The sequence below is a fragment of the Oratosquilla oratoria genome, chromosome 2 (genome assembly GCF_046742065.1).
Source record: "Oratosquilla oratoria isolate Oo_2021 chromosome 2, ASM4674206v1, whole genome shotgun sequence".
NCBI classification, from domain to species: Eukaryota; Metazoa; Arthropoda; class Malacostraca; order Stomatopoda; family Squillidae; genus Oratosquilla; species Oratosquilla oratoria.
Genome location: NC_134778.1, coordinates 42,065,089 through 42,085,847, shown reverse-complemented (window position 1 = coordinate 42,085,847; position 20,759 = coordinate 42,065,089). Strand labels below are relative to the sequence as shown.

At 38.9% G+C, this 20,759-nt stretch overlaps 1 protein-coding gene across 1 annotated transcript in view; it reads left to right on the top strand.

The window, feature by feature from the left end:
• Positions 1-20,759, top strand: part of LOC143038575 (aldehyde dehydrogenase 1A1) — a 64,356-nt gene that overhangs the window by 37,139 nt on the left and 6,458 nt on the right. Inside the window, exons 4-8 of the mRNA XM_076207960.1 lie at positions 531-696; positions 3,129-3,319; positions 3,503-3,592; positions 12,749-12,878; positions 13,071-13,255. Coding sequence (XP_076064075.1) covers positions 531-696; positions 3,129-3,319; positions 3,503-3,592; positions 12,749-12,878; positions 13,071-13,255 — 762 coding nt within the window. The remainder of the gene's footprint in view (positions 1-530; positions 697-3,128; positions 3,320-3,502; positions 3,593-12,748; positions 12,879-13,070; positions 13,256-20,759) is intronic.

Below are 20,759 nucleotides of genomic sequence, written 5' to 3'. Positions count from 1 at the left end.
CTACCAATGCATGGAGTGGGAAAAGGCAGAACTTTTAGTATATGAACCTAACAAGATCTGGAGAAAATGTTTGGAAGCAGCCATCATACAAGGAACCAACACAATTGAACAAAATAGGGGCATGTTCAATATCTCACCCAACCTAATTCCTTTACCCATTATCCACAAAATTTTAAGCCATCCCTAGTTGCCCTCCAAACCATCCCCCCCATAGACATTTACCCACTCTTCTTATTTTCTTCTTCCTTTTGTTCCTCAGTTGTGAACTAATATCCTTCACCCAGCCAATTGTTCCATCTTATCCTTAACCCTACCTAATATTCAGTGACCCCCTCCCCTCTACCTACCTTCCTCCCCCTGCCGTTACCCCAGTTCTAATCTTAGTCATGTGTATCACGACAATATACTTGAAAAAGCTGTAACAAGTGAAATGTCGTACTAATAAAGGCTCTGTCCTTGCATGGTGTTTATTTTGATAGACTTGTCGGCAACCATTACTTTCATACATATGTTCTTACCCTGCATTGAAGCTGTGTGACCTGATTGAGCGTGATATGAACTACCTTGCAAGTCTTGAGTCCTTGGACAATGGCAAAATATTTGCCGACTCACTGGGCGACCTTGAATATACTGTGAAGACCATTCGCTACTATGCTGGCTGGTGTGACAAGGTTCAAGGGGTAACCATACCATGTGGTAAGTGGAAGGTTTGGTGGAGAGAAATCTCAAGAAACAAAGGAGATGGAATAGGCAGTCGGTTACAAATCCATAAACCATAAGTACACACATGTATACCAAAGGGTTTTTCCCCCCTTACAAGAGAGGTAGCCAAACTCAAAAGGCATAATTCCACACCTACCCATTTTATCCCCACCGACTCCACTCCCATTCACCATCCCTCCCTCCCTCCTTTTTTAAGGCTCCTCCTGGATGATGGGTCATCCCTGCATCTCACCCATTGTCCTAGGTCGGAAGCAGTGCAGCAAGGCCACTTCATTTAATCAGCAACTCCCCCCTTTTCCATCTCCTCGTGCAGAAAAAGAGAAGATGAGGAGAAATCCCTTCTGGCTGCATCAAAATATTCATATATAACCACTCCCTAACCCCCCATTCCCCACCCACCCCCCTTCCATGCATCAACACATCATCTATATGCAAACATTCTCCACTCACCCCTATTTTCTGTCTTCTCCCTTCCTTAACAGACTTCCCCCTCCTTTTCAATGCCCCTTTTACCCCATAAGTAAGTGATGTAAAAGCTGTAGTCAAGGTAGGACATCCAAAGGTTACCCATTCCATGAGGACGAGAATATAGCACATTATATTTGTTAAACAGTGTAGACCTAAAAGTCTTTTCTCTTTATAAAGGGGATGGGCATGTTAGAACATGCCTATACCACACCCATTCAAAACCATTTTTGTTGCCCCTCCCATTGTAGCTCCTTGTGGATTAAGGCTGTGACACTCCACTCTTTCCCCTGAAAACATAAACATCCAGAATTCTTCCTATCCATCCTTTTGATACTATGGCATAATCCATTAATGTCCTATCAACCACTTCTCTGTCCACCACACTTTCCCATGTTTACTTATACTTGACTCTTCCACACTGTGTTTGCTATCAACAGTACACTATCTAAACACATCTCCAACATCATTTCTCCACTACAATTTGTATCTTGCACCCCAAACTTTGTGACCACATCTTTTGGCTCATTCCCTACTCTAGTATTTAGATTCTCCAACACCATTACATTTACATTCCTCCCAAACCTTTCTAAACACTCTTTTAAATCTGTAAAAAAAGCCTCCCTTTCCTCTTCACTTTTCTCACTACCAGTTTCACCTTTACTTTCATTAAATTTGAAGATGCTTCCCTCCACTCCACCATGTGCTTTCTTATCTTGTCACTTATCAGCAGAGCCCCTCCTTCCTTCCCAGCCACACACACCAAACTCAGAATCACCCCTCCCTTTCAACTTGGTTTCACTTAACACTAACACATCCATCTTCTTTCTCACAAATTATAATCATCTAACCGTGTTTAAGTTTGTGAGTATTTGAAATGCCTCCTCTGATTGAGAATGCTGACTGTGAAATATATGCGCTGTGATTTGTTTTCTTACTGCTAAAGGCGTGAAAGCGGCTGAAATTCATTGTCAGAATAGTGTATGGAGAAAATATTATAGGTGATGGGATGGTGCAGAAATGGGTGAGAGCTTTTAAAGATGGCCGTACAAATGTGCACCAAACCATCAGTAATGAGTGAAGGTCGCCCACTTCGTTCCTCATCATGCACATTTGAACGGTCCTCTTTAAAATCTCACCCATTTCCGCACCATCCCATCACTCGTAATGTTTTCTCCATACACTTCATTGATCTGATGATGAATTTCAGCCGCTTTCACGCCTTTAGCAGTAAGAAAATGAATCACAGCATGTATTTCACAGTCGGCGGCATTCTCAATCGGAGGAGGCAATTCAAATACTCACAAACTTAAACACGGTCAGATGATTTCGTAATTATGTTGAGAAGTAGATTACAGTACAGGCTTTCATGTAAAAATAAAATTATGAAAAGTCTACAGGTTTCATTTTTATTTCAAAATGGTACTTAAAAAACACACCTCATATAACAAAAAATTCAGGATTCTGTTTGGAGCTCTGCCAGACCCTCTTAAGCCTCGACTTTTTGTAGGATGAACATACAGAAAGCAGGATCCCTAGTCTCATCATTGTGTCCCACTTTGTTGCCTTTTACAACTCGCATGGGAATCAGTGGTAGGATTCTTTCTTTAGCCCACCACAGGGGAAAAGAAAAAGTATACTAAAAGAAGTGGTAAAGGACAGTTTCAAGGGAACACCTTAAAGGAAGAATAGTTGTAGTATAAAAAGTAGCATCATTCCTGTTGTAGTAGAGATTTTACTAACATAAACAAATGTGTGACTCTAGTCCATAGGAGTGCCCCAAAACAGTTTTTAAAGCATTGTTTGCATGCTACTATGCAATGACCATTACACAATAACTTGCAGTCAGTACCTCAGTATGGGGTATTGTATAATACTTTTAGACCTTGTTTCAGGTCATCTTGTTTTTGTCCTCATGCAGACCTATATCCTCTTTCTAGATGGTGACTTTATCAGCATGACTCGGAAGGAACCTGTGGGTGTGGTTGGTCAGATCATTCCATGGAACTATCCTGTTATGATGCTAGCATGGAAGTGGGGGCCTGCTCTGGCTGCAGGCTGTTGCATAGTCATGAAACCATCAGAACTCACTCCCCTATCAGCACTCTACTTGGCAGCTCTCAGCAAGGAGGTGTGTAGAGGCACTTTGGAGGAAGTTGAAAAGGGTCCAGTTATTGTGGGCTTTGTAGGGAAAAGGGAAATCAGTTTTGTAACAGGATGGAAATGGTTGATTTAAAGAATATGAACAATGCAGATATGTACTAAACTTTTGGAACTTAAATTGTATAATAACATGTACTTTGAAACATTGCAGGCTGGTTTTCCTGATGGTGTTATCAATGTAGTTCCAGGCTTTGGTCCATCTGCAGGGGCAGCTGTCTCAGAGCACCATGATATTGATAAAGTAAGTGTGCTAAAGATGATAGGGATAGCAAAATGATGTCAGTGATATATGGACATATTTTGTATGGAGAATAGGTTTGGTCTTGCACAGTGACTCTAAAGTTCCATGGACACTTTGTTCCAACCATCACACATGTAACTACAGTAACTTAAAACTTGTATGTTTCCTTATTAAATACATACATATATCCTGCATCTTGCTCACTGCCCAGGGTCAGAAACAATGTAGCAAGACAAAGCACATCCACAGCAAGGTCACTTCAACATAAGAACATAAGAATGAAGGAGATTGCAAGAGACCATAAGGTCTACACTATAGGCAATTCACTCAAAGAATCTCGGTGGATTCTGCATTTTTGGTTGGCAGTCCTGCTCACCCTTCCCCTGCTGAGCTGGTTGAAACTTCAAGCCTCCATAAAATATTTTCATATTTCTTCACTTGGCTCAGTGACTATACAAGTTACATGAATTTCATATACATCCAGGGATGAAGCAGTCCTTGTTCACCTATTTCAAAGCTTTCCATCTCGATAGTACAAAGAAAGTAATTATAGCGAGTATAAGATAAGGAATATAATTTTAATGTTCATACAGCATTTTACTTGTTATTGCTGTGTCCAGTCATAATGAGGCTGGTTGTAAAATTTAATATGTCTTCTGTGATATGAAATAGTCATGAATATGACTGTGCTTTCACATATCCCATAAAGTGATGCTTAAAAGAGAAAATGAAAGGTTTATGATTATCTTTTGATACTGGATGGGTGGTGGGAAGCACAGCATCTTTGCACCTCCCTCTCTCACTCACTCCCTCCACCCCAATCAATCTTATGAGTCAAAATTGAACATGACTTGAGTACATACTGCTCATAGTTTTTCACATCTCGATTACATTATGGCTTTCATAATTTCATATTCATTATCTTGTTTAGTCTTTGAATACAGTTGTACGAATGTTTATGGTCGGAAGAGTGACACTTGGGTCGGAAATTGAAATATGTAGATATGAAAAAGTTCGAGTTGCATCATAGCGAAGGGTGAGCAGGGCTGCCAACTGAAAATGCAGGATCGACTGAGATTCTTTGAGTGAATTGCCTATAGGCAGTTCCATTTCTAATACCACCTGTCATCCCCATCTATAAAGTTTTCTATCCATTTCTTAAAACAACTGATAGTTTCAGCGCTCACTACATGGTTACTAAGTCTATTCCACTTGTTGACCACCCTATTAGTAAACCAATTCTTTCCTATTTCTTTCTTAAATCTAAATTTGTCCAATTTAAACCCATTACCCCGAGCCCTGCCCCTGTTGTCTTAATATGATGACCTTGTGTGTATCACCCTTGTTAAAGCCTTTGATAAACTTGAACACCTCTATTATTAGATCACACTGCACTCAGTGTCTTTCCTGAGAGTGTAAGTTACAGTGCCTAAGCTTCTCTTTGTAAGGTAAATTTCTGAGCCCATGTATCATTTTGGTCATTCTCATCTGTACCGATTCTAGTGAATTGATGTCCATTCTATAAGATGGAGACCAAAACTGTACTGCATAGTCAAGGATAGGTCTAATGGTAGATATTTTGAAAATTACCTCTGCACTTCTAATCATAACCATCCTAGCAATGAAACCTAGTGCTCTGTCAGCTTTATTCCTGGCTCTAATGCACTGTTTCCTGGATTTAAGGTCAGAACTCGCTAGAGCTCCCAAGTCTCTCGCACTTGGTTTTCTCTAAAAATGTATTATCTAAGCTATATATATTTTCAGGGTTGTGTAGCCCTATGTTTAACACACTGCACTTTGAGATATTGAAGTCCATTTGCCATTTGACCAACCATGTGAACAATTTGTCAGGATCATCCTGCAGAATCTTGGCTGCATCTCCTGACCTAATTAGGCATCCTATTTTAGTGTTGTCTGTAAACTTGCATCACTGTTAATCCCATTGTCCAAGTCGTTTATGCACAATGAACAATAAGGGACCCAAAACAGAGCCCTGGGGAGCTCTACTAGAACTACTCCCCCATTTGGATTTTACCCCATTTATGGTGACCTGCTGTTTTGTCACTGATCCAAGCTCTAATTTATTCTAACACTTTTCCTCCAATGCCATGGGCTTTGATTTTCTTTAGTAGTTTCTGGTGGGGCTCCTTGTTGAATGCTTTGCTAAAGTCAAAGTAAATAACATCATAACTATCATTGTTATCTGATGCCTTATATACGTTAGTGTAAAAAGGTAGAAGATTAGTCACACATGACTTAGCCTTGGAGAAACCATGCTATGAGTCATGAATCAAATTCTCTCTCGATGTGATCTCTGAGTCTATTAACCACTTCAATACGGGACTTAAATCTCGCGGGCAGCAACCAATGCCAGACGTATGACGTAACGAAATAATATTCGCATCATAAAATATAGTCGCCGCTTATATCGATCGTTCTCTCTTTCACCCGCGAATTTTGAAAACCACAGAGAATGGGATTCAGGGCGCATTTGGAAGAATGTAAAAACACAGGGGCGACTACAATAAATATAATCAAGACGCCGATATGGCAGCGTCGCGAATCCACTTGCTCCTCATGACGCCTACGTGTGCGGCACCGTATGGAAGGGGTTAAAGTAACTGTTATTGATTCAAGCATTTTACCTATAACAGATGTCAAACTGATTGGCCTGTAGTTGCATATAGATTTATCTCCCTTTTAGAAAATGGGAATAATGTTTGCCTGCCACCAAGCAATAGGCACAAAACCAGTGTCTACTGACTTATTAAATATTTCTGTTAACTGGTCGTAAATTTCAAGTTTACACTCTTTAAACACTCTCGGAAATTTTTTGTCTGGACCTGGGGATTTTGTAGCTTTCAATCTGTTTGACTACTACTACATTACTAATGCTGATATTTGATAGTCTATTTTCTTCATCCCCACTGAAAATCGGATCGCAGTCAAGTACCTTGTACCTTTCCCTAGTAAACACTGATAGAAAATATTTGTTAAACTCCTCATTCATTTTTTCCCCTGATTCTATCATGACATTTTTGTATTTTTTAATTGGGCTCACCCTTTCCTTATTTTTTGTTCTGTGACTGAAGCCCTTGGGGTTGGATCTCATTTGTCAGGCAACCTTAATTTCATAGTTATGTTTCACTGTGCATGTATTCTTTTTAACCAGTCTTGCCATATTGTTATATTTGGATCTCAGGTGTTTCCCTGTTTTTTTGTTCTTATGTAAAATCATCTTTCCATTATGATATCATATTTCAGCCAGTCTGGCATCCATTTGGGAGTATTACTATTCTTCTATATTGACTTGAGAGGAATAGATTTATTTTGTGCATTTAGAATTAAATCTGTTAGGTTACCGCACATTTTATCCAAAATTGCTGACTGGTCTGATGACCTCGTGCTTGTAAGTGACCTGAGCCAAGGTATGCATATTACCCTCCATGACCCGACCCCTGACCATGCTAATGATGTCTGGACTGACCATGCATCTTAACCCATCACAGCCCCCTGGGTTGTTCTTGTGATCAAATGTTTGGATCTCTCATCTCATTGAAATTGGCTCTCCTGAAGTCAGGTATACTAGAACGTTATTTGTACTATTTAATTCTTCCCAACTGATATTAAATTTTATTTCTTGATGATCACAAGAGCCTAGACTTTCTTCCACTTTTATTTTACTCGTTAGGTGCTCATTATTAGTTGGAAGCAAGTCCAGAGTATTCTCTCCCCTCATAAGATGAGTAATCATTTGTTTTAGGAAATTATCCTGCACTGCATCTAAGAAATCTCGCACCTTGTGATCTACTGAAATTTCCCAGTCATTGTTTACAATTAAAATCTCCCATGATCACAACATTTTTGTACTGGGATGTCCTGCAAATTTCATGAATCAGGGAATCAGTCTGCTCAATGCTGAGGTTAGGAAGTCTATATAGGACACCATTAATATGTTTCTTATTCTTGTCTACAATCTCCACCCAAATAGATTCCATACTATCCTTTACCTTAATCAAATTGTTGGTACATACATACATACATATACCAAGGCTTTTTCCCCCTTCCAAGGGAGGTAGCCAAAAAGGGAAAGGCATAAAAACACTCCCACCCATTTCATCCCATTCAATTTATTATATTTTCAACAAAAAGTGCTACTCCCCTACTCTGCCAACCCTGTCCATGTAAAAAAAACTTGTATCCTATCTCAATTTTTGGAAGGAAATGCCTATCAACCATATTGATCCCGGATTCAGTAATAGCTATAACATCAAATTTCTCCACGCATGCTTTACTTGCAACACATAACTTTTATTCATTATGCTTCTGCTGTTTGCCCAGTAAACTTTCAGTTTATCCTCCCTCCACCTAATTAGGTGATTCTTTTCAGTCCCTCTCTGAGCTGTTTCTATTACCTAAACTATATTCTATTACCCCCCCCCTGACTCCCATGTGATCTACCTGAAAAAACCCTGCAGGATACCTACTTCTCGCTTGGGGGATTCACCAAGAAGTCTAAATCGTTTGAGTGACAAGTGCACCCCGTCTCTTGTACATAGATAATTCTTACCATTAAAGCAATCCTAGTTGTCAACAAATACCCATCCATTAGCCTACAATATTTTGTCAGCCAGCAATTCATCACTGTAGCCCTGGAATGCCACTTGCCTCCAACTCTGTGCCTCGGAAGGATTCTACATACAACAGGAACCCCCTCCCCCCCTTTATTCCTAATATTATCTAATGCATCCTGGAACTGTGCAAACATTTCCTCACTCCCTGACTTGCCTAGGTCATTCCCCCCAGCACTCGAGCAAACTATGGGTTTCACACCTTTGCTGAGTATAAACTCTTTTGTCCTGTCTCTAACATTACCTATCCCTGCCCTGGGAAACACCTGGGTCCTATGCTTCCTATCTTTGTCACAGAAGGCCCTACCTAAATACCTCACCTGGCTATATCCCACAACCAAAATCTTAGCTGTGGGCAGGGGTCTAGCAACTGCCTTATTCTTCTCTTGCATCTTCCTTTCTTCTTGTAGACCTGTGAGAGCTTGAAAAGAGTTTCTGCATTCAAGTGGACCTGGTGAGGGCTTTTTACCATCTCTCCATGTTATGTTTGTTGCTGTTTCCCACCCAGGTTCCAAACATGGTTTGTCTGTGTTTTGGTCCTTCGAGTGAAGAACTCAATTCTCCTCTTGAAGGCCCTCTACAGTCCTCTCTTAGGCTACAGTTCTACTACATAGAGATTGTAGCTCTTTGGTGCTATTAACTAAAGCACAACCACTTGCCATCTTCCTGTTTGAAGCAGCTGTGCGAGGGGGGAAAGGGAGATAAAGAAGGGGAGAGGGAGAGAGAGAGAGAGAGGGAGAGAGAGAGAGAGGGAGAGAGAAGGAGAATGGAAGGAAGGGAGAGAGAGAAAGAAAGGGGGAGAGGGAGAGAGAAGGAGAATGGAAGGAAGGGAGAGAGAGAAAGAAAGGGGGAGAAAGGAAGGGAGAAAGTTACATGGTCATATGAACAGTAACAGACCAATTGGTCCTTACAAGGCTGTTCTGGCACATTTGAGAGGAAAGAGGGGAGGAGGGGGAAAGGGCGACTGACCAAGGCATGGAGGAAATGGGGAAGGGCCAAGTAAGGGGGGGGGGATGCTGAGGGGTAGAGGGGTGAAAGAGTTTATGCCCATCCCCTAGTGCAAAAAAAGAGAAGATGGGGAGAAATCCCTTTGGGCTGTATCAAAATGTTGTTCACTTGTACTCCCTAACCCCCACCCCTCATTCACCCCCCACTCCCTTCCATGCATCACAGCATCATCCATACAACCATTCTCAACTCACTCCTATCTTTTGCCTTCTCCCTTTCTCAACAGATATCCCCCTCTTTCCCGGTGACCCTTTCGCCCCATCCATCCATCTCATCCTTGGTCACCCCCGCATGTTCACTCTATTCATCTGTCTTCCACACTTTTTACATTGTGTTCCTCTATCTTCCTCCAAACAGTGAACTGTGTGATATACAGTAGTAGATATTAACAGGAACTTGGAGTGTTGGCTTGAGTGGTGACAGGAGTGCTGGTTGAAGTGCTGTCTGAATTGCTGATATCTGGGCTTGCTGATGTTAATGGTTGTGGGTGTTTGATTGATGACTGTTTCTTGAAGTAATTTGTGATTGTATGTTGCTTCATGTAGTTAGGTATTTTATGAATTATTTTGGCTTGTAAATTGTAAATATTCATGATGTCCTGTTCAGTAAGAAAAGACAGCTGTTCCAGAGCTGCGATGTATTCGTCCCCTAGCTGTAGACATTTATCAATTGTGATATGATCTGACGGAGTTGTGCCATCATCGTCTTCACTTCCATCTTGGTCACATGCAGGTGCACCTGTCACCATGTCAACAATTTCATAATCAGTGAGACTTGGGAATACAGGTGCACTATCATCCATATCCATCCATTCCTCCAAATTCTCCATGTCTAGCCTGCTCCTATGGGGTGATAAATTTTCTTAGTATACTACAGCAGATCGCGAACATATTTATTTTTTTTTCAGACATGAAAGCCATCAAAGTCCTCATACATGTCATCGAGTGTTGGATTGTCTCCTGGCCTTAATTCATGCTAGCATTTACAGAGTACTGAGGGAGTAACATTGGTCCAGGCCCTAGCAACAGTCCACATAACATCCTTAATGGTGAACTGTTTTTCTGAAATCTTCCACAGAGGTGCCAGCATTAACAGCACCTAGCATGGACCTTGTAAATTCTAACCCCCTTTAAGGCCCTAGGTTTGAAGCTTCTGCCAATCAACATCAGCTTAAGCTTGTGTGTTGCAGCATTGGAACACCCCATGGCGTCACCCTATCCCTAGACTCCTTTAGGCCAGTTGGATTTTCTTTGTCCTTGGTAGTAATGGTTGTCTTTGGCATGCAACAGCAATACATTACAGTTTCATCTGCATTATAAATCTGTTCTGGGGTCAGCTTCTCATCTTTCACCATCTGATCAAAATGATTGATGAACTCTACTGCTGCTACATGGTCGGCTGATTTTTTTTTCCACACACTGTTACATGAAGTAAACCATACCTATTTTTGAATTTATGCAGCCACCCATCACTGTATTGGCATTCATAATCTAACTTAAGACTTTCATGGGAATTTTTGGCCTGGGTCATCACTATCTCACCAGAAACTCTCATTCCTTCACTGCGACGCTGTTGTATCCACTGCATCAAAGCTTTCTCTAAGTTTTCACTTTTACTGTGCCTCATAGTTTTACATATGTCCATACTTTTTAATGTTCCACTTTTAGCATAATATTCCCTCAATTGTGTTTTCTGTTTCTTCAAGTCATACATAGCGAAAGAACTGACAGCGAAAATTTCACACAACTTACGCACTAATGTTCCTGTGTCTAGCCTTCTCAAAAGGTCTATTTTTTCACTTATACTCAGCATTTTATTCTCTTTTTTTTTAGCAGGCCCACTAAGGGGTGTTCCTGGACATTTGGGTGGCATATTTTACAGCAAAAAGATATAATAATGTCTGAAAACAAAGCACAACACATAGGACAGTACGGCACCGATCACAGTAATGACTAAACTTGGCAGTAAAGACTGGTGGAGCATGCACCACCCACCCATAGTGGTGGTTGCTGAACTAATGCCAAGTAGTGGTAGCTTTTGCCATGTGATAGAACATGATAGAATTTGCTCTATTTGCACTGAGTATTGGAAGTTTCTGAGTAAAGGAATGCCAACTTTTGGAACTTCAACCTATAGTGCTGTTGGCACAATCAACCTATCATGCAATCTCATAGCATCCATTTCCAAATGTTTATTTCTTGTTACATTTTTTAATCTCCCAAGGTATTTACTTGCTTTTCTCAATCTACATTCTACCTCCATCTCCACCCTTTCCCACCACTTTAGCTCCCAAATATCTAAAGCTATCCACTTTCTCCAGCCTCTCTCCCTTAATACTCTCTTCCAATTTGCTGCCATCCTCTCCCTTTGTACATATCATCGCCTTTCACCCACATTTTTCTTCAACTTTCTTTTGCACACCTTCCCAAACTCTGTCACTAACTTCCTCAATCCCTCCTCTGATCCTCCCACAAGTGCAGCGTTTTCAGCAAACAACTGGCATATCTCCCATTCTTCTCCATTTTCTTTAACCATCTCCAATCCCCTACCTATTTCCCTTGCAGTTATCTCTCACACCTCCCCATCCATGTATAAATTGAACATCCATAGTGACATAACACATCCCAGGTGAAGTCCCACCTTAACCTCAAACCACTTGCTATCTCCATTTCTAATTTTAAGACAAGCTCCACTACTCTCATAAAAACTCTAGACTGATCTTAACAGCTTTCCTTCTATCCCATATATCTGCAATACCTCCCACAGTGCCTTCATGTCTACCCTGTCATAAGCTTTTTCCAAATCCATAAAAGCAAAAAATAAAATCCTTTCTTTTCCTAAAGCTTTCTCACATCTTGCACTGTTTATTCTGGTATTCATGTTGATTTAACTGTATTTATCTAATTATGATATACAGGAAAGGAGCAATTCTCATTGGGTCCCATCTACTTGCCAATTTTTTATACCTAGCCTCAAATTCGTGTACAGTTCCTATTTGTTCTCTATCCTTAATTTCCAAGTATCACATTTAGATTTGAATTTGTGTATTGTTCCAGCTTGGGCTATATCACCTAACTATTCCAAGTATTTATGCATCAGTATGGAAAACTGTACTTGTATTTGTAATTTAAATTCTTCTTATGTATAAGATAAAGTGGAAAGCAGAGTGGGTGAAGTTTTTGATAAGCAGCAATACTTAGTAGTTAAATAATGTGTTGTCAAAGTTTATTGTTATTAATTTCAATCAAGAGGCATGTAGACCATCTTCAAATATGATGTCATGATGATGGTCACCGATATTAAAAATGTGTGGCAAATATGTGGAGGTCAAGAGTATTGAAGTGCAAATGTTGGGAATTGGGAAATTTAGGATATTGCATAGAACTTGTAAATCATGGCATTTGAGCTACACAGAACTTGCAAGACCTATTTGGAATAGTGTGCAGAATACTTGTGGTTGGTATTGATATAGTTTCTACAGTACCACTGAAATGCTTGATTTCATAATTTTCGACAGGTTGCATTCACAGGCTCAACAGCAGTAGGAGCACTGGTGATGCAGGCAGCTGGTAAATCCAACCTGAAGAGGGTCACCTTTGAATTGGGTGGCAAGAGCCCTATTGTGGTCTTTGATGACTGTGGAGACTGTGAGTACTTAAGAAGTTTTGTCATCTTTTATTATAGCTTTACAACATCAACTTTATTGTAATATAGATATAATGTTGCTTGTTTGATCCATATAGCAAGAAATATTTACTTTTTTCTGGTGCATCAAACATGTGAGATTTTTTAATTTATATAGTTAAACATCTTTAATTTTATGCAAACTTGTTAAACAGTGGATGAAGCAGTGGATACATGTCATGGAGGTGTGATGAACAACCATGGACAGAACTGCTGTGCAGCTTCTCGATGCTATGTCCAGGAGTCTATTTATGATGAATTTGTCAAGCGTTCAGTTGCCATGGCATCCAAGAGGGTTATTGGTGATCCTTTTGATGAGTCATCTACAATGGGCCCATTGGTAAGAATGTACAGAATTGTCATGGTCAGGGTGATATAAAAAACTGGATCATAGGAGACCTTAGTAGGACAACACTATGTTTGTGGCAAGGTCAGAGTGACTAAGGCAGTTATTGACAGAGTTTGGGAGCATATATAATAGAAGGAAGTTGAAGGTAAATGTGGGTTAAAGAAAAGTAATGAGATGTACAAGGGGAGAGGGTGACAGCAACTTGGAAGTAAATCTTAGAGGAAAGAGGCTGGACGAAGTGGATATTTTTAAGTATTTGGGGTTGCATGTGGCAGAAAATGGAGGAATAGGGGTGGAGGTGAACTGTAAAGTGAGGGAGGCAAGTGAATGTCTTAAGTAATTGAAGAGTGTCATGAGAAATAGGCATCAGGGAATAGATGCAAAGAGAAGATTATATGAAGGGTTGATTTTGCCTATAACACTATATGGAGCAGAGATATGGAATTTAAGAAAGGCAGAAAGGAGAAGTTTAAATGTGTTCAAAATGAAGTGTCTAAGAAATATGGTGGGGGTTACAAGGTTGGATAGTGAGAAATGAGGTGAGGAGGAGAGCAGGGATGGAAAGGGAGCTGGCATGTAGGGCTGATGAAAGAGTATTAGAATGGTTTGGGCACATGAAAAGAACCACTGAAGAAAGATTAGCAAAAATGGTGTGGAAAACGGAGGTGATGAAGTGAACTTGAGGGGGTGACCAAGGATGAGATGGATGGATGAGGTAAAAGGGGATTTGAGCAAGAGGAGAATGTTTGTTGAACAGGGAAGAGAGAAGACAGGGGATAGGTGTGAATGGAGAATGATTGTGTAGGGGTGATAATTTGACACTAACCCAAAGGGATATCTCCTTGTCTTCTCTATTTTCTGCATGTGGGGACGAGGAGGGAGGGTTGCTGTGTAAGTGAAGTGGCCCTGCTGTAAATGTACTGTTTTGCTGCATTGCTTCTAACTTGGTCAGTGGGCAGGAGACAGGGATGACCCTTCATCCATGAGGAGTTAAGATGAGAGGGAAAAATTTGGTGGTGGATGGGAGTGGAATGATTAGGAGTGGGTACATGTCTTGACTGGGTACTTCCCTTATGAGGCCCCTGGTACATAGAGATAGATTTGGGTTGACAGGTTTTTAAACTTTAAATGTTACAGGATGCCAGCTGATAATTTGTAATGCATTAGATAAGTAATATTCATTATCTATCTATATACCATGAGCTTTTTCCCCCTTGTAAGTAAGATAGCCGAGTCAGAGGCATGCACCTACTCCCACCCATTCCACTTCCATCCACTATACTTTACCCCCTTCTCATCTTAGCTCCTCATGGATGATGGGTCATCCCTGTATCTCGCCCCCTGCCCTGGGTCAGAAGCAATGTAGCAAGATACAGTACATCCGCAGCAAGGCTGTTTCACTTAATTGGCAAACCCCCTCTCTGTCCTTTCATGCAGAAAAAGAGGAGACAGAGAGAAATCACTTCAGGCTGCATCAAAATATCATTCACACATAAGCACCCCCTACCCCCCATCCCCTGCCCCTCCCTTCCTTGCATAACAGTATCATCTGTCACTCTCCACTCATCCCTATCTCCTGCCTTCTCCCTTCCTTGCTCACTCTTTCTCAATGCCCCCTTCATGCCATCAATCCATCTCATCCTCTGTAATATTCACAAATTTATTTGATAATGCTGTATGTATATATGTATGTATGTATGTATGTATCTATGGCCTCCTTCCCCTTACAAGAGAAGTAGGGTGTGTCAATTTTAGGGGTTAAAAAGGAAAATTCAAAATTTGTCATTTCAGTAGCAATTTATTGCTTTTTGATATAATGAAATTCTGGCATAAAAAGTAATTTTAAAGATTTCCTACCAACATCAAAATGAGTTCAAATATATTTTGAGGATTTTCAACTTATTTGGCATTATTTGCATCTTTCCATTTAAGTTTCAAGTTTATTGCCATAAAACAAGTTTATATATAAAATATCAAATATGAAGAAAAGTTACAGTGACATGCAAAGCTCCATAGCAGATGTAGGTATACAACATGACAAATCATGTGGTTGGTGGCAAATCTAGAAAAAATAAATGCAGTTATATAAACATGCATACACACACATGTCCACATGCACACACACACATGTCCACATGCACACACACACATGTCCACATGCACACACACACTCATGGCACAGTGGTAGAGTTCATGGCTGCCACTACGGTGGTTTGGGTTCAAATCCCACCCTGAGCTGAAATAATTTCAGTATCGCTGTGCTGCGGGTCATTACTCCAACTCTCATGGGCGGGGAGTTGGGTGTGTGCGTGTGTGTAAGGTCACATTTTTACCCATAGATCAGTCATATACGAGCTCTGAGCTCTCTTCCAGAAGGGAAATAGCTGTCAATCATGAGTCCAACATGTGATCTAAGATAATGGGACAGAAGGAATACAAGAGGACAGGAGAAGAAACTTAAGAAAGACAGTTAAAAAAGAGATCTGAAAAACCGCTTTCCACACAGAGTAATAGATACATGAAACAAATTGAAGGAGGAACAGTGAGTGCTAAAACTATACATGATTTTAAAAAAGAATTGGATGAAGAAAGGTACAACTATGGGTCACTACGAGTATAGCTCTCCTTCCACAAAATTCAACTATAGAAAACTAGGTAAATACACCCACACTCACCCACACACACACGTCGGTCGAGGTGGCAATGAAGTTTGGACTCCAGAGAGGACTGCAAATTTCGAGGATCACAATGACAAGGAAATACCTGTGTTGTATTAATAGGGAAGGGTAAAGCTCATGGTGTAGTGGGAAGGTGAAGAAAAAGGAGAAGGGGAGGGATTACTGAGGAAAATGGAAGGAAATGAGGAAGGGGAAGATAGGGCCCAGGAAATCAGATGGCATGTAAACAGAAGATGGCTTGATGATAGTGGTGAAGTCGATGTGGTTAGTAAAAATGTAAAAATTAGAAATATAGATAAGAGCAGCGCAATGGAAGATGAAGATAACTATTTCCATGGATTTAATGAGGGAGGAAATGACAACCTCCCCGGACTAGTAAATCTAGAGGAGAAACTAAAAGAAATGAATGAAAATTGGGAAGCTAGGTTTAACCAAATAAAGTTGATTATTCAACAAGTTGATAAACTGGAAGAACTAAAGAAAGAGAATCAAAACCTAACTAAAGAAATAGTAGAATTGAAAAGACAGTTAAGAGAAGCAAAGGATGAGAATGAGGAATTGAAGAGAATAAAGGGAATAAAGATTCCATAGCAAAAGAGGTAAGTGGTTGGAAAAAAATACAAGAGAACAATGAAATGGAATTTAGAGGTATAATGGAACAACATATGAAAGAACAAACTAAGGAAGAAAAGGAAAAAGTAAATAAGATATTAGAAGTAGTTAAAGAAAATGAACCAGAAACAGGGAAAGAAATAGAAGAAATATATAGGCTAGGGAAATACAATACAGATAACACTAGACCAATTAAGGTCAAATTCAGGTCACAAACTAGCAGACAGTGATCAATATAAACAGGTATGGATAAAAAGAGAATGAATAAAGAGGAAAGAGAGGAGAAAAAACAAAGACTAGAAGCTAAGGAAAAAAATGAGAAAAGAACATTCAGAAAAAGAGAAATTCTATTGGAGAGTAGTGAATATGAAAGTGAGGAAATGGTTCATAGCAGAGAAAATCAGAAGGGAAACAGAAAACACAATGGAAGTAGCGGAAGATTAAAAGTGTCTTGCACAAATATAGATGGCTTAATAACAGGCTTGAATGAACTGAATGATTACCTGAAGGAAAAAGAACTGGACATAATGGAAATTGTAGAGACAAAATTGAAAGGTCCACTACCACCCAGCAGTATAGGACATGGTGCATATAATTGTTGGATTAGAAACAGAGGTAAAACAAGGGGGTGGAGTTATGTTCCTGACTAAGAAGGATATAAATGTGAGGAATGTCACATATGGAAAGAATAGAGTAGAGGTGATTATGATGGAAGTGGAGGACAAGGATGGGAAGAGCAGGAAGTTTGTAGTAAATTACGTGCCTCCTAAAACTGCTTCGTAGGAAGAGAGAGAACACAAAAACAAGTTAGAAGACACAAGGATAACACTAAATAAGTTCATGGAAAATGGAGGAAGAATAGTTATAATGGGTGACTTTAATTGTAAAGAAATCTACTGGGAAGAGATGACAGTAAAGGGTGGAGATGACCTATGGGGAAATGTACTACTTGATATGATTATAGAACATACAATGATGCAACAGATTCAAGAGAACACAAGGTATAGAAATGAGGAAGAACCATCGAGACTGGACCTAATAATCACATCAGAACCCAAAACAGTGGACAATATTAAATATAAGACACCAATAAGTAAAAGTGACCACATATTGGTTGAACTGGAACTAAATGAGGAAAAATACATGAAAAAAATAAACAATATAGAAAGGGAAGATTGATGAATGATTTTTTTTTTTTTTGTTAAAATAAGATAATTCTTTCAAAAAGCAGACTGGGAAAGGATACACAAGGTGGAAACAAGAGTACAAGAGAAATGGAATATTTTGACAAAAATTTATAAAGGGGTGGAAAAGTGTGTTCCAAGACAAAAATAAGAAAAAGGATATGTAAAATGTTGGCACAACAAAAGATGTAGGGAGTTAAAAGACAAAAGGGATAAAGCCTGGATAAAATGGAAAGAAGACAGAAGACCTGAAAAATGGAAAATATATACTAGTTATAGAAATGAATATGTACAAGTGTGCAGAGAAGAAAAGAGAAAATATGAAAAAAATGTCATAGAAAAATGTAAAGATCAACCAAAACTATTTTACAGATTTGTAAACAAACTGAAAAACAAACAAGAATTAGAGAAACTACAACAAGGAGTTGAATACACAGAGGAAATAGAAATGGCAGAAATTATGAACAAGCATTTTAAATCAGTGTTTACGAGGAAGAACATACAACTGAGAGATGCTGAGTGGGAGGAGAAAGTCGCCCCTGTGAAAGAGATAGAAGAAAGAAATAGATAATGAATCGCTTGAATAATCTTAATGTCAGAAAATTGCATGGACCAGAAGAAATGGCAAACTGGATTCTGAGAGAATGCAGGAATGAACTAACAGACAGAATACATAGTTCGTTGCAAGAAGGAAAAGTTCCAGAATATTGGAAAATGGCAAATATAGTACCAATATATAAAGGGGGAAAAAGGAAGACCCTAGTAACTATAGACCAGTCTCTCTTACAAGTACGATGCTAAAATTTGTGAAAGAATGATCAAAATTAGATGGGTAAGGCAATTGGAAAAAACAATGTACTAAATCCAAGGCAATTTGGATTTAGACAAGGACAATCATGTATTTACCTAGTTGTATTTTACGGGAAGGGGAGCTATGCTTGTGGTGTCCCGTCTTCATATCTCATTTTATCTAAACTATTTTTAAATTCATGTATTGTTTTTGCACACACTACTTTCTCATCTAACTTGTTCCAACTGTCTATTACTCTGTGAGGAAAGCTGTTCTTTTTCAGATCTCTTCTATTGCTGTCTTTCTTGATTTTTTTTCCGTGTCCTCTTGTATTTCTATCATCCCATTTTATTAGATCCTCTCTATCAATAATTTCTATGCCTTTCATGATTCTGTAAATAGCTATCAAATCTCCTCTCTCTCTTCTTTGCTCTAGTGTCTGTAGTTCAAGTTTTGCTAGTCTCTCTTCATATGATAGTTTTGAGAGTGTTGGTGCCAATTTTGTAATTGCTTTTTGTATTCTTTCAAGTTTTATACATTTTTTTGTACTTGGTGACCACATCGTTGCTGCATATTCCAATCTTGGTCTTATCAGAGTGATTAGAATTTTCTTCACCATTTCTTCATCCAGGTATGTAAATGCCACTTTGATTGTTCTTATTAAATTATAAGTTTCACCAAAAATCTTATTCATTTGTTTCTCAGGTGACATATTATTCATAACAATGACTCCCAGGTCCTTCTCATTTTCTACTTTTTTTATTCCTTCTCCCAATATATATGATCCTGTTATTCTGTTTTTGCTTTTTCCAAATTCCATTATACTACACTTTTTAGTATTGAACTTCATCTCCCACTTCCTACTCCATTCCCATACTTTATTTAGATCACTCTGTAGTGATTCACAATCTTCTTCAGTGTTCACTTTTTTTTTTAATAGTTTTGCATCATCTGCAAAGAAGCTCATATAGCTTTCAATTTCTTCATCCATATCATTAATATATATAGCAAACATTATTGGGGCCAGAACTGTTCCTTGTGGAACACCACTTATTACTTCATCCCAATTTGAGTGTCTCTTATCACCACTCTCATTTTTCTTTCTTGCAAAAAGTCGTCCATCCATTTAAGCAGTTTGCCCTGTATTCCTCCTGCAGTTTCTAATTTCTTAAGCAACTTCTTATGTGGTACTTTGTCAAAATCTTTTTTTAGGTCTAGAAATGCACAATCAGCCCATCCATCTCTCTTGTATTATATCTATTAGCCTTGAATAGGAACATATTAAATTGGTGATGCATGATTGTCCTTGTCTGAATCCAAATTGTCTTGGATTTAGCACATTGTTGTTTTTTTCTTAATATTTTACCCATCTACTTTTGACAATTCTTTCACAAATTTTTGCTATTGTACTTGTTAGAGAGACTGGTCTATAGTTTGTAGGGTCTTCTTTATTTCCCCCTTTATATATAGGTACTATATTTGCTTTTTTCCAATCTGCTGGAACTTTTCCTTCTTTCAAGGAACTGTTTATTATGCTATGTATTTTGTCTGCCAGTTCATTCCTGCATTCTCTCAAAATCCAGTTTGCTATTTCATCTGGTCCATGCGATTTTCTGACATCAAGATTACTCAAGTGTTTCATTATTTCATTCTTTGTTACTTCTATTTCTTTCATAGGGGGGGACTTTCTCTTTCCATTCAATCTCTTCCGGTTGTATGTTCTCCCTTGTAAACACTGATTTAAAATGCTTGTTCATAATTTCCGCCATTTCTATTTCCTCTGTTCATTCAACTCCTTGTCTTAATTGCTCCAAATCTTGTTTGTTTATCAGTTTGTTGTTTACAAATCTGTAAAATAATTTTGGTTGATCATTACATTTTTCTATGACATCTTTTTCATATTTTCTCTTTTCCTCTCTGCACGCTTGTACATATTCATTTCTATAACAAGTATATATTTTCAATTTTTCAGGTCTTTTGTCTTTCTTCCATTTGGTTCAAGCTTTATCTCTTTTGTCTTTTAACTCCCTACAACTTTGGTTGTACCAGCACTTAACATATTCTTTTTCTTGTTTTTGTCTTGGGACATACTTTTCCACTCCTTTTTTTTTCATAAATTTTGTCAAAATATTCCATTTCTCTTCCACTGTTGTTTCTTCTTTGTATATTCCTTCCCAGTTTTCTTTTTTAAAGAATTCTCTTATTTGATCAAAGATTGTTTTTTCATACAT